At 44.4% G+C, this 23,306-nt stretch overlaps 2 protein-coding genes across 5 annotated transcripts; one reads left to right on the top strand and one right to left on the bottom strand.

The window, feature by feature from the left end:
- Window positions 1-9,762: 9,762 nt before the first annotated feature.
- On the bottom strand, window positions 9,763-22,770 carry LOC120644322 (two pore potassium channel b-like). 4 transcript variants are annotated; one of them, XR_005663624.1, is made up of 3 exons: window positions 22,676-22,770; window positions 18,063-20,507; window positions 17,697-17,959 (listed from the first exon to the last, which is right to left on the bottom strand). XR_005663624.1 is itself a non-coding variant. In XM_039920931.1 (2 exons), the coding sequence occupies exon 2, from the start codon at window positions 11,078-11,080 to the stop codon at window positions 10,007-10,009; it is 1,074 nt and encodes a 357-aa protein (XP_039776865.1). In that variant the 5' UTR covers window positions 11,081-11,236; window positions 22,676-22,764; the 3' UTR covers window positions 9,763-10,006. The 4 variants fall into 4 exon arrangements, 1 of the variants encoding a protein (XP_039776865.1); XR_005663626.1 differs by having other exon boundaries at window positions 18,063-18,396; XR_005663625.1 differs by having other exon boundaries at window positions 18,063-20,417; window positions 22,676-22,764.
- LOC120645594 lies at window positions 13,199-19,260 on the top strand. The gene is made up of 11 exons (XM_039922377.1): window positions 13,199-13,373; window positions 13,893-14,134; window positions 15,581-15,769; window positions 15,852-16,572; window positions 16,937-17,097; window positions 17,241-17,454; window positions 17,551-17,916; window positions 18,018-18,146; window positions 18,243-18,568; window positions 18,646-18,711; window positions 18,839-19,260. Exons 1-5 carry the CDS (start codon window positions 13,199-13,201, stop codon window positions 16,951-16,953), a joined length of 1,344 nt encoding a protein of 447 aa, XP_039778311.1. The 3' UTR covers window positions 16,954-17,097; window positions 17,241-17,454; window positions 17,551-17,916; window positions 18,018-18,146; window positions 18,243-18,568; window positions 18,646-18,711; window positions 18,839-19,260.
- Window positions 22,771-23,306: the final 536 nt, after the last annotated feature.

Genomic DNA, 23,306 nt, shown 5'->3' with positions numbered 1-23,306 from the left:
CCTGAGGCTTTATTATGTTCCATTTGAAATATAGCCTTTCTCACCTCCACTTCTGTGAACTCTGAGGTTAAGATCTTGTTTTCAATATCTGTTACTTGGGGAATGTCATCTATTCGAGTCACATCCGGGTTATTAAAGTTATTATTATCTGGTGGACCGAAGAGACCTTTACAATAAGTGGTAATGTATTTCTTTAGTTCCTCATCACCACTGATTACATGGTTCCCATCATGTTACTGATATATCCTTGTCTTCCTATGTTTTTCGTTGGCAATCAGCTGGAAGTACTTGGTGTTTGAGTCACCTTCTAGTAACTCCTTAACCTTTGCCTGCTGGTACCACTTAATTTCTTCCTGTCTAAGCATTTCTGCAAGTCTGTTCTTCAGGTACTGTTTTAAATCAACCTCTTGTGGAGATAGAATAGAGGTTTCTGCTTTTTTATCTAGGTTATCCAGTCTGTCTAGAATTTTTTTCTTTTCCTTTTTAGTGCACCACTTGTGTTCTTAGCCAAGTGTTGGCAAAGTCTTCTAATCTTAGCTTGCCATGTTTCCATCAGAGTGAAACCAAGATCCACACTCTCCCAAACCTCCTTTACCATATCCATGAAACCATCACGAAGTAACCATCCCAATTCAAACTTGAATTGACGTTGGTTAAAATTTGAAGATGAGTCTCCGGTACTCAACAATAAGGGTGTATGGTCCTAGATATCACGAGCGAGTGCAATGACATTCGAGAGCAGAAATTTCTCTTCCCACTCCGTTGCCATTAACATTCGGTCCACCTTCTCATATGTCGGCGTTTGTAACCAATTAGCCCATGTGTATTGCCTACCTGACATCTCTAGCTCCCGTAAATTAAGACCATCAATTATAGCATTAAAAAGAAAAGGCCACCGATGATCATAATTATCATTGTTTTTTTCATTGGGACTTCTTAAATATTAAAGTCGCCACCAATTAATAGCAGAAGTCGCTTATGGCTACACATGTGTACTAACTCAGTTAAGAAATTCTCCTTAAATTCAGTTTGTGCAGGACCATAAACTACTACCAGCGCCCACTTGAAGCTATCATTTTTATTGCACAAGTGGAATTTCACATAGTAGTCTCCTTCATCTATTGCGCCAATGTCAAAAACCTCTAGATCAATACCAAGTAATATACCAACTGACCGACCTTTAGGTTCTTTCACATGCCAAAGGTAATTCTTACCGCTACACAGATTTTTAAGGAAAGGATTAGTAAAGCTTGACAGGCAAAAGAAGACGTCTTCCCAGCATGGTCTCCAACATTCAGCGGATAGCAGCCACCCTCAAATCATCACCTCCCGGCATCTGCGGATGGTAGAGCAGCGCCGTCGCCTTGAGAACTCCCGCACCGTCCTCCAGTTCTTTCTTGTTCTCGCCCCCTTGTAGTTCTGCCCAGAAAGAAATAAAAGAGGAGATCATACACACAATTTGAGTAGGAGATTTTGTTACTTTTTTCTCAAAACAGGAACTGTTTCTCACTTTCGAAATTGCCCAGCACACACCCGCTAGGCCCACCATGTGATAATTTTTAGCATGAGGGAGAAATCTTTTAGCCCAAACCCAAAAAGCGTTGAACAAGGTTGGTCTACAGTTAGCCCCAACCACCAACGCTATCAAGCCCCAGATATACTTTGCCATAGAGCAATCAAAGTAGAGATGAATGATGCTTTCATTTTCCGAGCAAAAACGTCATTTCATATCCCCTTCCATTTTCTTTTTACCATATTATCTTTGGTTAGTATTGCATTCTCACCAACCAACCACATGAACAGTTTAATTCTCAGCGCTATCTTGGCTTTCCAAAGCCTCTTGTTTGGTTTGTGGATCTCAAAGTGAAACATGTGTTCGTAAATCGATTTTATAGAAAAAATTCCAGATTTCTCCCACACCCATTTGGGGGTGTCCGCTATTGATCCCATGGGAAAAGATCTTATCAAATCACTTAGCTTCGTCAGCTGGGTTTGGTTATCTTCGGTAAGCCAGCGCCTAAAACTGAGTTGCCAATTTTTTTTGAGCCATCTTAAACACAGAACCATTTTGCTCATTGCATATGTCAAATAGGACATGAAACTTTTCTTTTAGTGGGACTAATCCACGCCAAGCATCTCTCCAAAAGTCAGTCATCTTACCATCACCCACTATCATGATCCTACCTCGTAGGTAGAGGTCTTTAACCTTCAGAAGATCATTCCACATAGGGGAATTAGAGGGTTTTGTCTTCAGCATACAAATAGTAGTGGATTGCTTGATGTATTTCTTTTGAACAATTTCCTGCGACAAACCCTCTCCTTTTTCAATTTTCCACCACCATTTATAGAGTAAGCTCTGGTTCATCTTTCTCAGATCATGTATACCCAACCCCCTTTACTTTTTGGTGTCACAATTTTGCACCACTTCACCAGAAAGTATTTTTTTCTTGGTGCCTCCACCTTGCCAGAAGAATCTTTTTCTTGTTTTATCCATTCTACTGTGCCTCCACCTTGCTCGGTTAGAGACTTGACTATAGATAAAAGGTAAAAAGATAGTGTAGTTTGGTGTTGACAGCCAAATTTGGCACCTGCTGAGGTCGACCGGTCTGACCGGTCGGGCTGACCGGTCAGACCGGTCTGGTCTGTACAGTCCGAGTAGAATTAGGGTTTTTGTAAAGAGTCCTCATGTAATCCTACTCGTGAAGGGGTACGTCTTCCCCGGCCTATAAATATAAAGGCTAAGGCCGACTGAGGTTATTCCCAATCGAATCAATACAAAAATCGCATTACTTTTATCTCTCAAACCCTAGCCTTTTCCAACCCTAGATTGCTTTCTTCCTTCGTCTCGACGGCGTTTGAAGACATTCTGAGTGGCCTACCGACCTCAGAGCAACCCTACGATTATAAGCACCGACGGGGTCCCTCCCGAGCTCGCTGTTCTAGGTCTTCGCGAGTTCTCTGCCTGCACCGGTCAGACCGGTCGGTGAAACCGGTCAGACCGGTCCGCTCAGGGTCTTCGCTGTGTTGATCGTTTTGACGATCGTCGCGCATTCTAGCGCATTCAGGTGTGTTTGGCACAATTCTATGTCAACACACTTTTTGGCGACTCCGCTGGGGAGAGATTAATCTGGTTTTTAAAACCGATCTAATCTACTCCTTGAAGAAGATGGGCTCTTCAGAGATTGACAAGGAAAACATCATCATGGCTACAATGGAGGAGCTTACCGAAGAGGAGCGCAAGGCCTACCTTCTTGTGGAGGAGCACGTCAAAGCACAATTCTTGAAGGGCTTCAAGAAGGATCGTGGTGGCCTCATCAAGAGGGTGGAGGAGTTCGTGCTGCCGTCTCTCAAGCTTAGCAAGGATAAGATTGAAGAGATCCCCAATGTAAGCCTTTCTCCCTCTGATATATTAGATAGAATGTCATCCATAATGGATCAAAAGATTGTTGCCGCACAAGCTGTCGCGGGTGATATTTTGATTAAATTGAGTAGTGATGTTGATGCGCTTAAAGGTAAACAACCCATGTCAGATCCTAACTCATCAGATCCGAGTTCGGCTACCCCTGAGTTCACATCTGAACCACTCTATGGTATGCCGCCAAACTCGTTCTCAGGGCAAACCCCGCCACCGTCGACCGTGCACACTGCACCTGCCGGACCGGTCCCACAGACCGGTCAGACCGGTCCAACCGGTCAGACCGGTTACTCAGTACCGTCGCCGACGCCTCTCGAGACAATTCCAGGTTCGGCTGCCCCTAGCCGAACTAATGAATTGTCACTGTATACACCACCTCGCACTACTACTGTAGCGGGAGGGCCACGAGGATCTGGACCTAACCAAGGACCGGTCCCGACTTCTTTACAGATGATGGCGCATGGAAATTCTAATGCGCATCGTTTTTCTGAGTTTTATACCAGCCAGCACTATCAGGCCGATCTCCTTAAGTTCAAAGAGGATCTGGCAAATGCGATTAAAAGTAAGCTTGGGGTGGATATGGGTACTACACGTTTATATCAAAAATCTTATCCCGTTGAGTTTGATTTTACTCATTTTTCTGCTAGTTGGCGTATTCCTGAGTTTACTAAATTTAATGGTGACAATTCTCGTACAACTTGGGAACACGTTAGTCAATATGTCTTGAAATTAGGAGAGGTCGGTTTCAATGATGCTTTGCGTGTGCGTTTATTTTCTTTATCTTTGACTGGAACGGCTTTCTCTTGGTTTTCCTCGCTTGCTCCTAATTCTATTCGCAATTGGGCTCAGTTGGAGCATAAGTTTCATGATCACTTATTTAGTGGGGAAACCGAAGCAAAATTGTTGGACTTAACATCGATTAAGCAAGGATGTGATGAATCTTCTTCAGATTATTTCAAAAGATTTAAAGAAATTAAAAATTGGTGTTTTAGTTTGACGATTTCTGAAAAAGATTTGGCGGATTTGGCGTTTAATGGTTTACATTCTTATTTGAAAGAGAAACTCGAGGGCTTTAAATATCATACTGTAAATTTCTTGCAAGTCAAAGTCATGGGTTTAGAGTTTAAACTTAAAAATGCCAAAGATACTTTCAAGCCTCATCGGTCCAACACACATATTCTTGATCATGATTCGGATAGTTCGGACGATGATAGCAAGGAAGTATATGGTGCTGAGTTTGTTTGGCCATCAAAGGCCAAACCCGGTTCAGTTCCGTCTCTCAAGCCAATTCAAAAGAATCGGCAAGAGGAGCTGAAATTTACTTTTGATGTTTCTAAATGTGATCAGATTTTTGATGAATTGCTTAAGAATGGTAGCATCCGATTGTCACATGCTATTCCATCTCCCGATGAACTTAAACGGCATGCATATTGTAAGTGGCATAACTCTACATCTCATGCTACTAATGATTGTAATGTTTTTCGTCGACAGGTACAATCGGCCATTAATGAAGGACGATTGGTACTTTCTGAGATGCAAATTGACAAGGCTCCTTTCCCTATTCATATGCTGGAATTGAACAATCCAAAGGTGCTCATTCGGCCGGAGCAAGCCAAAGGAGCTAAGGGGAAGCATGTTGTCATCGGTGATCCAAGACCGATGAATACAAGTGACAAGATCCTTGCCCGGGAAGTTATCAAAGAGAAGACTAATGATGGAAAGGATACTCTGAAGATCATTGTCAGAAATCCCAGACTTGGGGGGCAACGAAGCTCTCCACCAGAAAATCGGTCTGCTGATCGCACGACCGGTCAGACTGGTCCAACCGGTCAGACCGGTTCCTCCAGCCGGTCAGACCGCTCTGGTGACCGTCCCCGGACTTTCAAGCCAAAGCATCCGGAAGTGGGTACTTGGAAGACCAACGAGGTGAAGGTGCAGGGAAGAACTGCTAATCAGAAGCTCACCTTCAACCAGTTGTTGAACAAGTACACAAAGGCCGTTCAAAATGATCGGCCGCTAAAAAAGAGACCGTGATCACCACCGCGTCAAGACCGTCCAGTGTCCCCAAGGAGGGAATCCAGCAGCGGGGGCAGGGGTGATGTTGTCACATTGTATCCTCCCCAGATGTGTGCTACCATGCCATGAGTGCCACCGGCGTCAAGTGCAACAAATCCGGCATGGGAGCATGAAGGGATATGGATGTGGTGTTTTCCGATGCCTTATCCTCCACACTATCAAGGGGAAAGCTCCAGGATGCCCGTGCACGACCGATTGGGACCACGCCAATCTGGTCCAGTGCAGCAGGCTGCACCGGTCAGACCGGTCACCTCTTACCGGTCAGACCGGTCTCGCCAGAGGCTGGGCCAGGTTCCTGCTCCAAGATTCGAGTATCGCATCAAGGGAAAGAAAGAGGAGCAGAAGCCTGTTGCTAATCCAGAGAAGCCTAAAACCAATGTTGTTCAAATCAGTGAAATCAAGGTGCCCATAAAGGATACGGGCAAAAAGCCGATAGACATAGAGAAATCGGTTGAGGTTCCTTCACAAAAGCCGGTCATGGCCAATGATCATGAGGCCGGTAGCAGCAAGAGCGCAGCAGATAAGTACCATCAGCCTAGGTGGTGCCCTTCGGGTTTAACTCATACACAGAAGAGGAAGTTGTAGCGCCTTCGTAACAAGGAAAAGAAGGAGCAGGAGAAAGAGAAGATGAGGGATGAGAACTTCAACAGATACAGGCCCATGTTCCCTCAGAGCAAGGTTTGGAAGGTCAAGACAGCTGATCAGCCAGCCAGGCCGGTCGGACCGCCGCAGCCGACCGGTCAGACCGGTCAGATAGACTAGTCAAACCGCTCTGACCAACCAGTCAAACCGGTTGAGCCTACTGCTAAGCCGGCAGCCGAACCGGCACCGCTCATTTCGGTTTCTTCTGTAGATGAAGCCCCAGCAGTTCCTCCAACCGCAGAAGATGAGGAATTGGTAGATTATGAAGCGTCTCCGGAGCACACCAACTTGGAGATCAATGTGGTGCACTTATCTTCAGATTACTTCGTGGTCCCGGAGGAAGATTTGGCTCATCTTCAGTTTGTGCCCCGTGAAGCTGTGTTCTAGAAGCCAAGCGAGAAGGACAACCACCTCAAGGCTCTTTACATGAGGGGACACATCAACGGGAAGCCGGTGACTCGCATGTTAGTGGATGGTGGGGCTATTGTAAATCTTATGCCCTACTCACTGTACAAGAAGCTCGGTGGCCAAGACGAGGACTTGATCAAGACAAACATGACAGTCAGTGGTGTTGGAGGGAGGGAGCCCCTTAGCGCCAAGGGAGTTGCTTCCATGGAGCTCACTATTGGGAGCAAGACGCTTGCTACGGCTTTCTTCGTCTCGGAGGTGCAAGGTAACTACAATTTGATTCTTGGGAGGGATTGGATTCATGCAAATCAGTGCGTTCCTTCTACCTTGCATCAGTTTCTTGTTCAGTGGATCAGCGATGAGGTCGAGATTGTCCATGGGGACACTTCATCCTTTGTTGCTTTGGCCGGTTCGGATTCTGTTAGTGCACACGATAATGTCAAGTGTTTATCGGGCGTGGATCTGTCTGATTATGATTTGATCAGTTGCACTAAGGATGGTTTTGTTTCTGCTGTACTGAAGCCGATGAATAATCGGCTGAATCATTTAATGTAAATCAGATGAGTACAACAGAGGCTCCAGAAGAGACCGGTCAGACCGCCCTTGCCGACTGGTCAGACCGGTCCTGTCCTATTCGGCGCACAGGGCCGACCGGTCAGACCGGATACCCCAACCGGTCAGACCAGTCTAACGCAGAGTGGCTGCAGCAGAGGCTAGATCAATATCGGGCGCGTACGAACGATATGTGTGAAGCCATTGAAGATTCTGGTGATCTAGACAAGCTGGGTCAAGGGTTTACATCGGCCGATCCTTTAGAAAAGGTAGACATTGGTGATGGAACTATTCCTAGGCCGACCTTTGTAAACAAAAATTTATCGGCTGAATATAAAGCCGATTTGGTTAATTTATTGAAGGAATACGTTGATTGCTTTGCTTGGGAGTATCATGAAATGCCCGGTTTAAGTCGTGATCTTGTTGAGCATCGTTTACCGATTAAAGCCGGTTTTAGACCTTATAAACAACCGGTTAGGCGTTTCAATCCTATTATTTATGACCGAGTTAAAACTGAAATTAATAGTTTACTTGATGCTAGATTTATTTGGTCTTGTCGTTATGCTGATTTGATCTCTAATATTGTGCCCGTCGAGAAAAAAGGATTCGGAGAAAATTAGAGTGTGCATTGATTTTAGAGATCTTAATAAAGCTACTCCCAAGGATGAATATCCTATGCCTATGACCGATATGTTGATCAATGAGGCTTCCGGACATCGTGTCATTAATTTTCTTGATGGTAATGCTGGTTACAATCAAATATTTATGGCCGAAGAAGATATATCTAAAACAGCCTTTAGATGTCCAGGATTTGTCGGGTTGTTTGAGTGGGTTGTTATGACTTTTGGTTTGAAAAATGCGGGTGCTACTTATCAAAGAGCTATGAATTTAATCTTCCATGATTTGCTTGGTGTCATTTTGGAGGTGTACATTGATGATATTGTCATTAAATCGGCCGGTTTGGATCATCATTTAGCTGATTTGAGACTTGCTCTTGAGAGGATGCGCCGGTATGGTTTGAAAACGAATCCACTCAAATGTGCTTTTGGTGTATCGGCTGGAAAGTTTCTTGGCTTCATTATTCATGAGAAGGTAATAGAGGTTGATCCGAAAAGAATTGAAGCCATGAGGAAGGTTGAAGCCCCTACATGCAAGAAGGATTTAAAGAAGTTCTTGGGCAAGGTAAATTTCTTTAGAAGGTTTATATCTAACTTGTCCGGGAAGATTGATGCTTTTACTCCTTTTCTTCGGTTAAAAGATGAAACCGAATTTACTTGGGGGGCAAAACAGCAAGAAGCGTTTGAGAAGATCAAGATTTATTTATCTTCGCCACCCGTACTCAAAGCACCTAGGAGAGGAGTATCTTTCAGACTTTATGTGGCTGCTGAAGACAAGATTATTGGGGTTGTTTTGACACAAGAAACCGAAGGGAACGAGTATATCATTACATATCTAAGCCGATGACTTATTGATGCGGAGACGAGGTATACATTTATTGAGAAGTTGTGTTTGTCTCTTTATTATGCTTGTACCAAATTAAGGCATTATCTACTATCTAGTACTTGCATAGTAGTGTGTCAAACCGATGTGATCAAACATATGTTACAAAAACCGATTTTGAGTGGTAGAATCGGCAAGTGGGCTTATGCTTTGGTTGAATATGATTTGGCTTGTGAACCTTTAAAATCTATGAGAGGCCAAATTGTAGCGGATTTTATTGTTGAGCATCGGATTAATGACAAGCATGATCTAGAAGTCGGCTATATTACTTGCACACCATGGAAGTTGTACTTTGATGGATCGGTTTGTGATGATGGTCAAGGGATTGGTGCTGTTCTTATTTCTCCGAATGGTGCCGTTTTTTAGTTTTCAAACCGATTGGAAGAAGAATGCACAAATAACCAAGTTGAGTATGAAGCGCTTCTATTTGGCTTGGAATTCTTGCAATCTATGGGTGTGAAACATGTTGAAGCCTTTGGAGATTCTCTTCTAGTGGTGCAGCAAGTATCCAAGGTATGCCAGTACTATAATGGTTCTCTAAATGCATATCTTGATAAATGTCTCGATATTATTTCCTCCTTCGATAAATTTATTATTAAACATATAACGATGGAAGAGAATGGAAAGGCAAATACTCTGACTCAACAAGCATCTGGCTATAATGTTACGAGGGGGGCTGCGCCAGTTTGGCCCGCCCGGCCATGGCCACGCCGCGAGGGCTTCGCGCCGACTTGGCTCGCACGGCCATGGCCGCCGCTCTCCCTCATGCTCTCACGTGCGCGCGGCCCCGACGGCGGAAGCGAGGGAGGAGGACGCAACGGCGGACAGGAGGGCTCGGCAGCGGGCACAAGAGCGGGAGGAGGCGATGGCGGCCAGGAAGGCTCGAAAGCAGGGGTGGCCTCGACGACGGCCGCAAGGTCAGGTGGAGGGCAACGGCGGCCGGGAGGGCTCGACGGCGGGCGCAGCACTACCTCGACGGCAGGCAGCACGACCTCGATGATGGCGGGCCGGGAGAGCTTAACGGGCAGGCGCGGTCTAGATGTGTGGGCATGGCCTCGATGAGGGGTGGGGCCGAGCAAGATGGCGAAGCGGAGTCCTTCACAAAAAGTGCCGAGCGATGGGGTCTGGATGGCGAGAAGGATGGCGAGCGGACCACGATGGCGAGGCTGTTGGATGGAAATTTTCTCCCGTTTCTTTAATTTTTAGCTAACCAAGTTCAAATACAGAGTCTCTTGGAGATGTTATAATGTTCGCTATCCTACTATACATACACAAAGGAATTCCGTTCCCGAGTATTTCTGGAAGGTAGTGTTCGAGAGGCAGAGCTTATCCTGCGGAAAGACATGCATGTCCACAGAATTCTGCTGTGTGCCACATTGCCTTGCAAGTGGCAACCGGCCGGTGATTGCCGGGCTAGCCGGGTTGTGTGACGGCCAGATCGTGGCACGAGAGGGTCCCGGAGTGGTCGGCGTCGAGCATGTCGAACACCTCAATGAACTCAGAGATGTCTTCCTTGCTGATCTTGCCGAGCTCCTTGAGCTTGTACAACGCGAACTCCGCGGCGCTGACCCTATGGTCGCCGTTGAGGTCCGCCGCCTCGAGGTCCATGCTGGTGGTCCGCCGCGTGAGCACCCATTGCGCCAGCGCCTTCTGCCGCCGCTCCGCGCCCAGCTCCGCCGCGTACAGGAAGAAGAGCGCCACCACTAGCGTGCTCACCGTGATCCACACGGCCGCGAACGCCCGCCCGGCCGCCGACGAGAAGCTCCGGTCGCCGTACCCGAGCGTGGTCACCGTAGTGCACACGCAGTAGAAGGCGTCCACGGGGCGCATCCCTTCTACCTTCACCAGGAACGCCATGCCGGAGGCGAGGATCACGGCTAGCAGCGCGGCGGAGGTGTAGAGCTTGTAGAGGACCTTGTTGGCCTCCATGTCGCGCGTGGACTTGTAGTCGTTAGCGTGGTGGAGATGGAACGTGCGAAAGACGAGCGCCTCCTGCTTCTCGACGAGGTAGTCGGCGGTCTTGCTGAGGAAGGCGCCGACGAGGGCGACGCCGGCCAAGGCGAAGGCGCAGGCGAGCAGCTTGGCGGCGTCGCTGGACGGGACGAGGTCGCCGTACCCGACGGTCGTCATGGTGACCACGCAGAAGTAGAGCGCGTCCAGCGCGCGGTTGCCGCTGCGGTCGCCGGACATGTGGTCCATGGCGAGGTAGAAGGCGGAGGTCCCGGCGAAGAGGTATGCGAGTAGGAGTACGCCGACGAGCCAGAAGCTCGGGCCCGTACCACCCGTGAGCAGCCCCTTGGGCGGCACCACCGGTGCGGCAGCGTTGGCGCCCTGCCAGCTCTGAAGAGTGGACCCCTGCTCGACGTTGTGCGACGGCGCCGTCTGGCAGCGCCGGAACCTCCTCGCCCTCCCCGGTGGTATCTTTGGCGGGACGTCAGGAGGGCTGTCGTGGTGTAACAGGTGTTGCCGGACGCCGTTCTCCACCATTTTCTCCAGATTTCGATGCCGGGGAAGAAGATGCGAAGTATTTGCCTGAGATTTCGGAGTTGCAGCAGCAATCGATCGACAACAGTCGATTTCTCAGGTTTTCCCTTGCTTGCCGGCCGGGTCCCGGCCTCTTAAGGGCTCAAGCTGTTCTTCTACCTGTCATAGTCAGGCCACACATGTTAATAGTACATGTGTGGACGTGCATTTTCACAATCTAACTTTTTGGGGTAAGAAAAAAAAGATAAAGTTTTCTTTATCTTATATATCTTGTGACCTCACAAGGCTCCCTAAAGTAGTTTGGTACTTTCGGCCAGCACTTATTGTCAATGGAAAATATGATGTGCAACTTTTTGCATGCACTACCGCAGATCACTTTTTCTGTGTCGGTGGGAACTAGTCCCTGCGGCTGCGCACGGGAAGTCAGGGAAGGGTGAACCATGCCTGACGTGCTCAGGAGACCGACCGAGAATCCCATGTGCCCGACAGGAATGCATCTTCGGGTCTCGAGCGCGCTAAAAAATTGGAGCTGGCGCCAGCGAAAAAATCTTGCGCGGGGGAGAGGCGGGCACAAAGCAGCAGCTGGCCCACGCATCAGACACACAGACGAAAAAAGGGCGCGAGGATGCACGGGCTCCGAGACTTCTTCCCCCAAAATCTCTCTATCTTCCCTCTCGCCTCTTCTGCTTCCCATTCATCACCACTCCTCGATGTGCCGTCGGTCACTGCATATGCTCCTCCCTCCTCACCCACCACAGCTCAGCGCCACCAGCTAGCACCTCCGCCACCAAGCCCTAAGCCGCCGCCCGAAATCCGCTGCCACCCAAGCTCCAGCGCCGCCGCCTGAAATCCCGAAACCCGAGCTCCGGCATCGCCACCCAAGCAATGCCGCCGCCCTAGCTACCTCCTTCCAGCGTGTTGCAGATCTGCAATCTAGCCCCATCCCCAATCTCTAGTCCTCCCACCTGTTCCCAAATACCAACCAAAATTTCAGCAATATTAATTTGGGGTAAGATCTAGATTGCGCTCAGTTCTTGCTTTTATTGGGAAAAATTGTTTTCTCTGATTTATTGTGCTCTGCGTACAGAAGTTGGGAAAGGGGAAGCCTTTGGCTGACTGCAATCTACTTGGTTCCCAACGATGTCCTCAACTTTGACCAAGCTGCCATCTTCCCCTGCCACCCCTAAATCCTAGTTATCACTGGTGATTTTTCTCTCTCTTAGCTATCTTGCCTTACGTAACTGATATCTGTGATGTTCTTTGCCTCATGGAGAATTTGATACTTTTATCTGCTGCAAATTTATTTGCATAATGTGACCCAGTTGGCATTGGATTGGAGAAACAATATGTTTTGGTCTCATGAGATAAATTACTTGTCACTACTGATTGCTTGTTGTTACATTGGTATATAGAAAAAAAAACGATAGGTTGCTTTGTTCTTGGAATCGAATGGATTGTACTTTTTTTTGAACTTGATTGTACTTTTGTTTTAGTGTTGCACACAATACTTCAGATAGGCATTAGTGCTTTAGTAGGGCTGGTATTTCCACAGCATTACAGAATGATGTATTTTAGTAGGACTGTACTTATGGTTCGCTCATCATTCAAAATCCACTTTTGTAATAGCTGTATAAGAAAATCTCATTTTCTGTTTGAATCAATTTGTGTTAGTCAAAAATGGCAATGCATCTTTTTCATTCATTATTTTCTTTCCTCTTCGATTTGCGACATGATTGATAAATTATTTGTAATAGGTTTCTCACCGTTGATCAAGTTGGCTAGTGCTGCTGCTTGGAGAACTGTGAGCTGACCTCAAAGTTTTGGACAGATAAGGGTGGCTTCTCATTGCAGCTGGTTAGTTTGTCTACAACTTCTCATATTATTGGCAGATAAGATATGGCAGATCGAGGGTGGATGTACAGTGGTTGGAAGCGTGGTAGGCCATCAAATGAATGGGTTGAAAAAACAAAAGAGTTCTTGGATCGTGCCTTCTCAATTCCTGAATTAGTTGAGTCTGTTACAATTAAGTGCCCTTGTTCAATATGTCAGAATTATTTCAGGCAAAAAAGGCCTAGGATAGAGCTGCATTTGTGTCACAATGGGTTTAAGGAAAATTACCAAATGTGGACAGCACATGGTGAGAGACGTGAAAATCAGGACCATGAGAGTGGTCAGGAGTTAGAACATGAGGGATTTGGTGAGACAGACCGGATGGAGGATATGCTAGTTGACTTAGCTGGTGAGCAACCACCATTAGTTGATGAAAGTCCAACTGGTTTTGCACAAGCCTTCTATAGTATGATTGCAAGCGCAGATGAAAAAGTACATGAGAAAACCTTGCACTCTAGTCTCTCTGTTGTTGCTCGTATATTGGCTATTAAATCACAATACAATCTCTCAGTGGCATGCTATGATGATATCGTGGACCTTATGCATGAACTACTCCCTTCTAATTCTAGGTTTCCCAAGAATTTCTTCCGTTCCAAAAAATTGCTAGAGGGTCTTGGTATGCCATATCAAAAGATTGATGTTTGTTATAATAATTGCATGCTATACTATAAAGGTAATAGTGAAAAGGATAAGTGTGACATTTGTAAAACCCCTCGCTACAAGGATGGTTCAAACAAGATTCCTCGTAAAGTGTTGCACTACTTGCCCATAACAAATAGGTTGCAAAGGATGTATTTACACGAGGGCACAGCAAAACTAATGCGTTCACACAAAGAAACTTGCTTCTCAAGCTCAGGAAAAATGTTGAATCCATGTCATGGAGAGGCATGGAAGCAATTTGATGTTGAATTCCCAAACTTTGCAGATGATGCTATGAATGTAAGATTGGGTTTTGCCACTGATGGTTTTACACCATATAGTGTGACTGCAGCCTCCTACTCATGTTGGCCAGTATTTTGGGTTCCATATAATCTTCCACCTGGTGTTTGTATGAGGCAGGAGTATATATTTCTTGCTATGGTCATCCCTAGACCGGAACACCCAGGAAAGAACCTAGGTGTGTTGCTGCAACCTATGGTAGATGAACTGTTGGAGCTGTGGGATGGGGTAAATACATGGGATGCTTTCTTGAAGCAAAACTTTAGGATGAGGGCATCATACTTATGGTCCATACATGGCTTTCCTGCATATGGTATGTTTTCTGGATGGAGCACCCATGGGATTTTTGCATGTCCACAATGCATGTGTGATACTAATGCATATCGACTAAGTAAAGGTGGTAAGGCTACTTGGTTTGACTGCCATAGGCGGTTTCTTCCAATAGGACATCCTTTTCGAAACCAAGCAAATGCCTTTCGCAAGAACAAGGTAGTGCATGAAGGACCTCCTAGACGTTTAACTGGACAGGAGGTTAAGGCCCAATTGTACAAACTGGTAGGTGATTCTGAAAAGTTTGGTAAAGAGCACAACTGGACACATATAAGCGGCCTTTGGCAGCTTCCTTACTTTAGTAAATTGTTACTTCGGCACAACATCGATGTGATGCATAATGAAAAAAATATGGCTGAAGCTACTTGGAACACATGCTTTGATGTTTCAGAAAAGACTAAAGACAATGTAAAAGCTAGACAAGACTTAGAACTACTTTGCGACCGTCCTTCTCTTCATTTGTACTCACAAAATGGGAAGTGGAAGAAACCAAGGGCACCATACTGTATTGATAAGTCTGATAAGACCATAATTCTGAATTGGTTCTAAGAACTTAAGTTTCCAGATGGGTATGTAGCCAACATTGATAAGTCTGATAAGACCATAAGAAGATTTTTGGTTTGAAAAGAGAGCGTGTACTTCCTGTTGCATTCCGGGGGTTTTTGCCTGATGATATCTGGACATGTTTGGCTGAGCTTAGTTATTTTTGTAGACAGTTGTGTGCCAAACAAATCAGCAAAGACTCCATATTGGCATTGGAAGAAAATATTGCAGTTCTTATTTGCAAACTAGAGAAGATATTCCCCCCGAGTTTCTTTAATCCTATGCAACATCTAGTGATTCATCTTGCTCATGAGGCATTATTAGGAGGCCCTATCCAGTACCGCTGGATGTATCCATTTGAGAGGTGAGCCCAGAACTTCACATTATACCTATTTAGTATGCTACTGTGGATATTTACTAAATGTACTTTTACATATAGGTATATTCAGCGCATTAGAAAGAAAGTCCGAAATAAGGCTCGAGTTGAGGGCTCCATTGTTGAGGCCTACCTTGTTGAAGAGGCTGCAAACTTTCTTTCACTGTATTTTAGATCACAAGTGCACTCTATTCGAAACAAAACACCTAGATATGATGATGGTGGCTCAACTTCTATGAGGGCTTGAGGGATTGAATTGTTTGAACACACTGGTAGATGCTTCTGCTCACAAGGTTTTCGTGACCTGACAACACAACAGGTCAAGGCAGCAGCTCTATACATATTAACTAACATTCCAGAGATGGATGATTTCTTCAAGTATGTCATTTATTCAGATAATTTATGGTTTTACATTTAAAAAATAGTCAGATCATTGTATTAATTTAGAATTTGTAAATCATACTATATGTCTTTGTAGTGAATTTGACCACGAACAGTGGAAGGGCCGCTCACACCCAACTGAACAAGAAATCAGTAGCTTGAGATTAAATGGTTGGAAAGGCACACGTGGCAGCTACAATGGCCCTAACTTCTTTGATTGGTTCAAAAACATAGTAATGTCCCTACTCAGTCGGAACTAGCTATTTGTTCCATTTTAAATCATACTTAGTAATAAAAGAATGCAATTCTTTGCAGTGTGCAATCAGATCAAGTGTTCACAATGTGCTGCGTCAAATTTCATATGGGTTTCGTAAAAGAGTGTCCTCCTATGGTTGCTATGATGTGAATGGGTATAGATTTCGGTCGGAGAAGTATGAGAGGAACAAGACACTAGCTACGACCAATAGTGGTGTTTGTGTGGCTTGTACCGATGGTGATGGCAATGTTCTTGTGTACTTTGGTGTTATAGAGGACATCATAAAAATTTCTTGGGAAGGCAGGGAACAACTTGATCTGATTTTATTTTATTGCCGTTGGTTTGATCCAACCTCTAGGGGTGTTAGGCGAACTGAAAATCTTGGTTTGGTGGAAGTGAAGCATAGCTCAAGACTTCGAAATTTTGAACCATTTGTGTTGGCAAGTCAGGTTACACAGGTTTATTATCTGTCATATCCTTGTGTGGAAAAGCCTAATTTGAGAGATTGGTGGGTAGTGTACCATGTGGCACCACGGGACCGTTTGCCTCCAATTGACACCAACAATGATTCAACAAATCCAACTGAAGGGCTAATAGATGACATCTCATTTTTCCAAGAGGATGGGCTGGAAGGCACATTTGTGATCAATCTAGGAGGTGATTTTGAAGTAACTGCATCAGCAGCCTCTGATGAAATAACTGATGCAAAAGAACTGGAGGAGTTGGAGAAGCAAAGTGTTGGTCTACAACAGGACAAGACATTACAAAGTGATGAAGAAGGTGAGGAAGACGATGCTGAATCCTATGATGAACATTGCTATGAAGAGGAAGATTTATAAAAATACTTGCTGCATCTGTGTTTGTTCTAGTGTATCCTAATCGGTATCTTTTATTATTTTGGACTGCCTTGTATCCTTGTCTAGGTTTGCTATGTATCCTAGTTTGGACTGCTCTGCATCCTGGTTTGGGCTATTATGTATCCTATTCTTGTACGATGTTTGCTACTAATATTTTGCTACTTCTACTATTAAATTCAACTCTGTATTAACTGTTCTATTTCTGCTGCTTGTACTATTAAATTCAACTCTATATAGCTTAAATAAAACTTTTACTAACATTTTTGTTCTAACATGGTTTGTGGCAGGAGATGCAGTCCTTTAATCATCGGATGGATAAGCAAGCGCGGGCAATTGAAGCCTTGAATGATTTTGAGGGTCAGGTGCCAGAACAAAAGAAGATAAGGGGGCGCAACAAACTGCATAGGCCTCACAATGGTCAAATTGCCATTATACCTGAGGGTGACAGGTACATGCACACTGAAATTTGCATAAACCTATTTCTATCATATTGCTGCATAGGCCTTGCAGTAGTTGATATTGCTAGTATAATGTTCTAACATTTGTAACTTATTTTTTTTGCATGTATGTGTCTCCTGAAATCGGATGCAGCCAATTCCGCTATGCTAAGTACTCAATTGATGACAAAATGAAGAAAGGACCCATCCTTGGAGTGATTTTGAAGCAAGAATACCCTCCCATAATTGAAGGAACTGATAGAGATGGTCAGCCAATCCTATACCATGCCAGAAATTGGAGCCACTACTCTCACACGGTAAGGGATGATGGACAAACTCCTGCTGACTGTGTGAAAGCAGAATTCTGGGTAAGTATTAATTTTTTACCTATTGCATTCTTTCTTCAATTGTCATCTAGTTCAGCACTATCCAGACTGATGCTTGATGGTTTTTTTTCTTTTCAGAGCATATACTCAGTCCAAGAACTTGAAGATGAAGCAGACCGCGTATTTGAGAAATATGCGCACACCCAATGCAAGAATATGTTGTACCAAGCTCGTCCTGCTGCTGTCAAGTACTACTATAGGGAAATCATTAAGAGCCCCATACCTGATGAGTTGGCATGTGCCAAATTGCTTAATTTTCAACAATACATGCGTTGCAAGCCTGACTGGATCACTGAAGCAGCCTGGGAGTCCATTTGTAAGTACTAGTGCTCTAATGACTATTTGAAGAAAAGAAAGATCAGGCAAGAAAGTCGCAAAAAAAATCCGGACGGTGCTCAAAACAGGGGTGGCTCCAGGCCATTAGTTGAGACTCAGCAATATCTTGTAAGCTTCTTGCTCACACTCCATTAGCCCATTATCTTATAAGCTGCATGATAGAATGAATTTTGCTTAAGCATTAACATTGATTGCTTTATGTCATGAAGGAAGCAAAGTATGGACCTGGACAGGCCAATATTATAAACACTTACTGCTGCATGAAATCTGGTGTTAAAAATTGTGATAGCAGTGGCAACGCGGGTCCAATTCCTAGCCAACGGGCACAGCAGCTAGTTGTAAGTAGTTCAATTCTTCTTACTTTCGAGGTCAAGTGTGTTTCCATCTCTGTGTATACTTGTTAGTTTGTGACTACTAACTTTTGTTATTTCTAGAATGACTACAACGATGCACTCCAAGAAAAGTATCCAGATAATTGGCAAGAGCAACCTTTTGATGGGCGAATTGCATATGACATTGGTGGTGGCTTGTCCCATGGTCGCCTTGCAATAGGAAATGGTGCTGTCAAGAAGGCTTCAATTATTGATGCTGCTAAGGCAAGTGAGACAAGGCCATCAAACTCAAGGTCATTCCAAAATCTGTTCAGAAGGTATGAGGAGCAAGTTGAAAACAACCGACGCTTAACACAACAAAATGCAGCCTTGACTCACAAAATGCAGCTTTGACTCGTCATGTGAAACGAACTGATCGCGTAGTTGAGGTACAATTCTATTTGTATTGTGTATCTGCAACTGAAGGTCTAAAAAGTCCATGATGTTGGTACTTCTATGCATGCAGCTCATTGCTCAAAAGGTACAGATAGAGATACCATCTGACATGCTTGAGGAGGAAGAAAATGACATGGTAAGATTGTCATGGATCAGATTGTTTTTCAAGATATATAATTGAGCCTGACTATTCAAATAGCTTTCTTGTTAACTAAATATTCAAATATGCCTGAATGTTCTTTCTTATCTTGCTGTGGATATAGAGAGGGACTGGAGATGGATCCTCTAATGCTTCAGCCAACTTGGACAATAACAGTGATGGTCATTGAGTTGCCTGGTATGTTTGGTGATGGCTGCCATCTTTTGTTCATGGTCCCATGCAGTATGGTAGAAACTCTCAAGTTTGAAGAGAAACGTCTTTTGTGTAGTATTTTCTGTGGTTGAAACATTTTGGTTTGTATCCAGCAGCTGCCTATTGCCACTTTAGAGCTGCTGTACTGTGCTGCTGTGCATTTTGCCATCCAAGAACCTTAGTGCTGACATTAGTTGACATTGCAACTGGGGTCTGCTGGTATGTAACTTAGTGCTGTGAACTGTATGTATGTAACAACAGCAGTGTAGTAACTTGTGTGCTGGGTGAAGAAGCATTCCAGCACCAACTTGATGTATGAACACCTTTAAATCAGATCACTGTTAAACTTATCTCCTGTATGTGTAGATGGATAATTACATGAGCTTACCTATATATGAAAAAAAATATTCATTGTACTGTATAACCGTTACGGAAGGTCAACCATGTCGGCAATGTAGCATGACGGGAATAAATTGGCAACCCTGACGGTAGGCAACCGATAGAGAAGGTTTGGGTTCCCTGACAGTCAAAAGCCGACGGGAAAACCCTCTCCTAATGGTGAAAGACCGACGGGAAAAGTTTAAACTTTCCCTGACGATACGTCAACCGACAAGGAAACCTTTTTCTGATGGTTTTCAAAACACTGACAGGAAAAATCTTCTGTGACGGCTGAAAGCATCACGGAATGATTCCTGACGGTTTTCCGTCAGGGAAAGCCTATTTTCCCCGTCAGTCAGCCCCTGACGTATCATCCGTGACGGTAACCGTCACAGAAGATCATCCGTGACGGTTTTCGGACCTTTCCGTGACGGATTTGTCCGTCAGGGAAAAACTTTTCTGGTGTAGTGATGGCATGCATACCGTTCCTATTTGTCCCTACTATTGCCAACGGTGCATGTGGTTCAAAGATTTTGGTGTGGATATGAATTGAGATTGTGCCATAGAGGAGAGGGCCACAAGGATTTCTTGATAAATTTCCGCCATGCATGGATCTCAATAACAAAAATCAGCTGATACAGGCACAGGATCCATTCCCCCAGTTGAATTATTTTCAGCTTTCAATCAGTTCAGCACCGAATTCAATAATAAATTGGGGCTAGAAACACGAAGTGATGTACTTTAGACACGACGTACGTATAAATATTAGACAACTCAGATATGTGATATCGTAAGATAAAGAAACGATATCCAGAGGTGTGTGCGGGTTGAGCTGAGGAATTTTTTTTATCAGTTATGCATTTTCATGCATACTGCTGGGATAGTACTAGACTCCTAGACAATCTGTAATCTTAATTCATTACTATTCAATAACAAATTATTTATAAATTTATATAAAAGGCCGCTCTTCTGATTTTTTTGGATTTTCTTTAATGGGAAGCATTGACAAAGAACCCAAGTCCAATCTTTCGAAAAGATATGATGATATATCTTATTGCCTGAGGGTAGACTCAACTTGACAGTCCATCTTTAGATTAAAAATGATCCAAACCCTGCAATCGCAACACCACAAACCCACAACCTGTTGGTTATCACTTATCAACCATGCCAGAGCACTGTTGACATAACCACGAAGGTTAGGCCTGCATTCAAATGAAAGAACACGAGCAAGAATATTAAGTACCCATGTGCCTTGTGCCGGAACTATGTTATTCACAAAAGGTTTGATGTAGAGATGCACTTGTGTAAACATGGGTTTAGGGATAACTACATATTACTAGTAAGTTAGCCCGAACTAACCCTACAGATACAAAAAACAACACATATACAAAACACTAGTGCAAAAACAATTTTTAGGGGCGGGTAAAAATGTATTTTTAGGGGCGGATGCGGTATCTGTCCCTAATTATCGCAGCCGTCCCTAATTATCGCAGCTAAAAATGCCATTTTCAGGACCAGGTAATGCACCCGCCCCTAAAAATGATCTTTAGGGGCAGGTCATGGCATGACCCGCCCCTACAAATCATTGTCTAGAAAATTAAAAATGCTAAAAAAATTGAAAACAACAAAATAATTATACACACTTATATCACCTGGGATTCGAACCGCCAAACCTCCAGCCTTGTGCGTACCTTCCTTACCACTACACTACACAACCACTTGTGACTCTATAGGGTATGCTATTCTTTTATATTAACTCGGGAATTAATTTGTAAGGGCGGGTGACGCCATCACTCGCCTCTACAAATGCATTTCTAGGGGCGGGTGACGCCATCACCTGCCCCTAAAAATATTTTTCTATTTTATCTAAAAATTCATTTAATTATTTACATATAGCAAAATAAATTAAAAATGTGAAACTTCTACACTATAGTTATTGCGAACTATAGAAGTGAAAAAAAATATGTCAATTATATTTCAATGTCTATAAAGATTAAGATTGTGGAAACCTTAAAGTATGACTTGAGTTATATGAAATACTATATAATTATAGCTATTAGAGAAATTATAATAATTTTTTGGACACCTAGATGACCTTAAATGAAAAAGTTATTAACTACAAAGTTTTAGATCTCGTCAATATCTACAATTTTGATATAAAGTTTGACTTCATCAGAGATCATATGAAAAAAAATTGAATTTTTTTATGTGGATCCATTTGTAGGGGCGGGCCATGCCATCACCCGCCCCTAAAAATGCATTTGTAGGAACGGTGAGGCCAAGACCCGCTACTACAAATGCCACTATTTTTAGGGGCGGTTCATGACATCACTCGCCTCTAGAAATGCTCTTTGTAGGGGCAGGTGACGCCAAGAACTGCCCTTGAAAATGATGCTCATTTTTAGGGGTTGGTGAGGGGGTGACCCGCCCCTAAAAATGCTTTTCTAGGGGCGGGTCGGATGCTACAGTAGCCCCACTCTATTTGTAGCAACGGATGCAATTTTGGTCTGTTCCTAAAAAAATCGGGGTGTTCCTACAAATCGTTTTTGTACAAATGAAACATATGGGAATGAAAATAAGAGCGTGTATATATATTGATTTGTGATGCATATTTTCTTTGGGTTTTGTGATGCATATTGATTTGCAACGCTCAAAATGCAGGTAACTACAGGACGTGAATGAAAAACATGGCTCAAGCCATTGCCTTCAATTCTATTAAAAGCACAGGCCATCAGTTAAGCACTATTTTTGTAGCGTAATCCAAAAAATGAAACTTGAGTTGAGGACAAATTCAACTTAATAAAAGATGGACTTAGTTTCTGAGATCAGCCATGCATTCAGTTTTGCAATGTTACCTCAGCAGAAATAGTATCTGGTTTGTAATTGAAAAATGGTCTTCAAATTCCCATCATTTGACTTACCTAAGCTTAAAATGACGTAAGTGCTTGACAAGGACAGCGCAAAAAAATGTTTTCACAGCATTTTCAAGTGATGGGAATTGACCAGGGTGTAAAAATTGATCCTAGTGACGACAAGCAACAAACAGATTTAGGTAAAACTGTAATCTGACATACTGACTACAGGACCAATAAAAAGAGTGGAACTACCAGCTCTTGTGAAGTGTCCACCCATAAGATATTTCTACATCTTCTCTTAAACACATAAATGAATTCATGGACTGGGACTGATCATCAAGATAATCTAGAGACCAACTCTCCTAAAGAACATGGAAAAATCTTACGCTAAGTAATCAGGCATAGGAAATATGGAAAAGAATCAGGCTACTACGAGATTGCAACAATCTACTACAGCCAACGATGCTCTACTACATACACAAATTATCGGCACTAACAAAGGGAACAGAGGGCACCTTGCGCTGGGGGAAGAATCAGATCTCATTAACCTGAAGAAATCCACGGCGAAATGGAGGGCTAGGAAGCTGGCGCTACTGTGGATGATCTCTGCAAATGCAATTCTGTTGCAGTCAGTCGGGATTGGAAGGGGAACTCTTCAACGCATGAAGCTAGTTGAGGAGGACAGGATGTGGACCACACGGAGACTCGCCTGCCACCAAGCCCACGCCACCGTCCCCATTTGTCGACGACTCCAGCGCATTCTCCTCGTCCACGACTGCGGCCGTCGAGACAACCAATGGACGCCGTGGTCACAGGCCAATATTCCCGGCTGGCGGCGGCTGGTGCGAATGAGCGACGGCGGCATGCACGGGCGAGCAGCTGCAGGGGCTAGGAAGCGAGCGGCACGGGGCGAGCAGGCGGCATTCGGGAAGACGAAGCCGCGGCGGGCGGCAGGCGGGCGCGTTGTGGGCCGTCGGATCTGGGAGGGCTCTAATCTACACCGTTGGTTTCAATGTGTGGATTTTTCTGGGTTTCTTTTCCTTGGTACGCCTGGACACGCCTGGACAGTGGGGGACAGATTACCGAGTGGCTATAGCAAAGTTTTCATTGGTGCTTCAGTGGATGGACACAAATTATCGGCACCAA

This window comes from Panicum virgatum, chromosome 8K (assembly GCF_016808335.1).
Source record: "Panicum virgatum strain AP13 chromosome 8K, P.virgatum_v5, whole genome shotgun sequence".
NCBI classification, from domain to species: domain Eukaryota; kingdom Viridiplantae; phylum Streptophyta; class Magnoliopsida; order Poales; family Poaceae; genus Panicum; species Panicum virgatum.
This window is presented reverse-complemented; position numbering and strand designations above follow the sequence as displayed.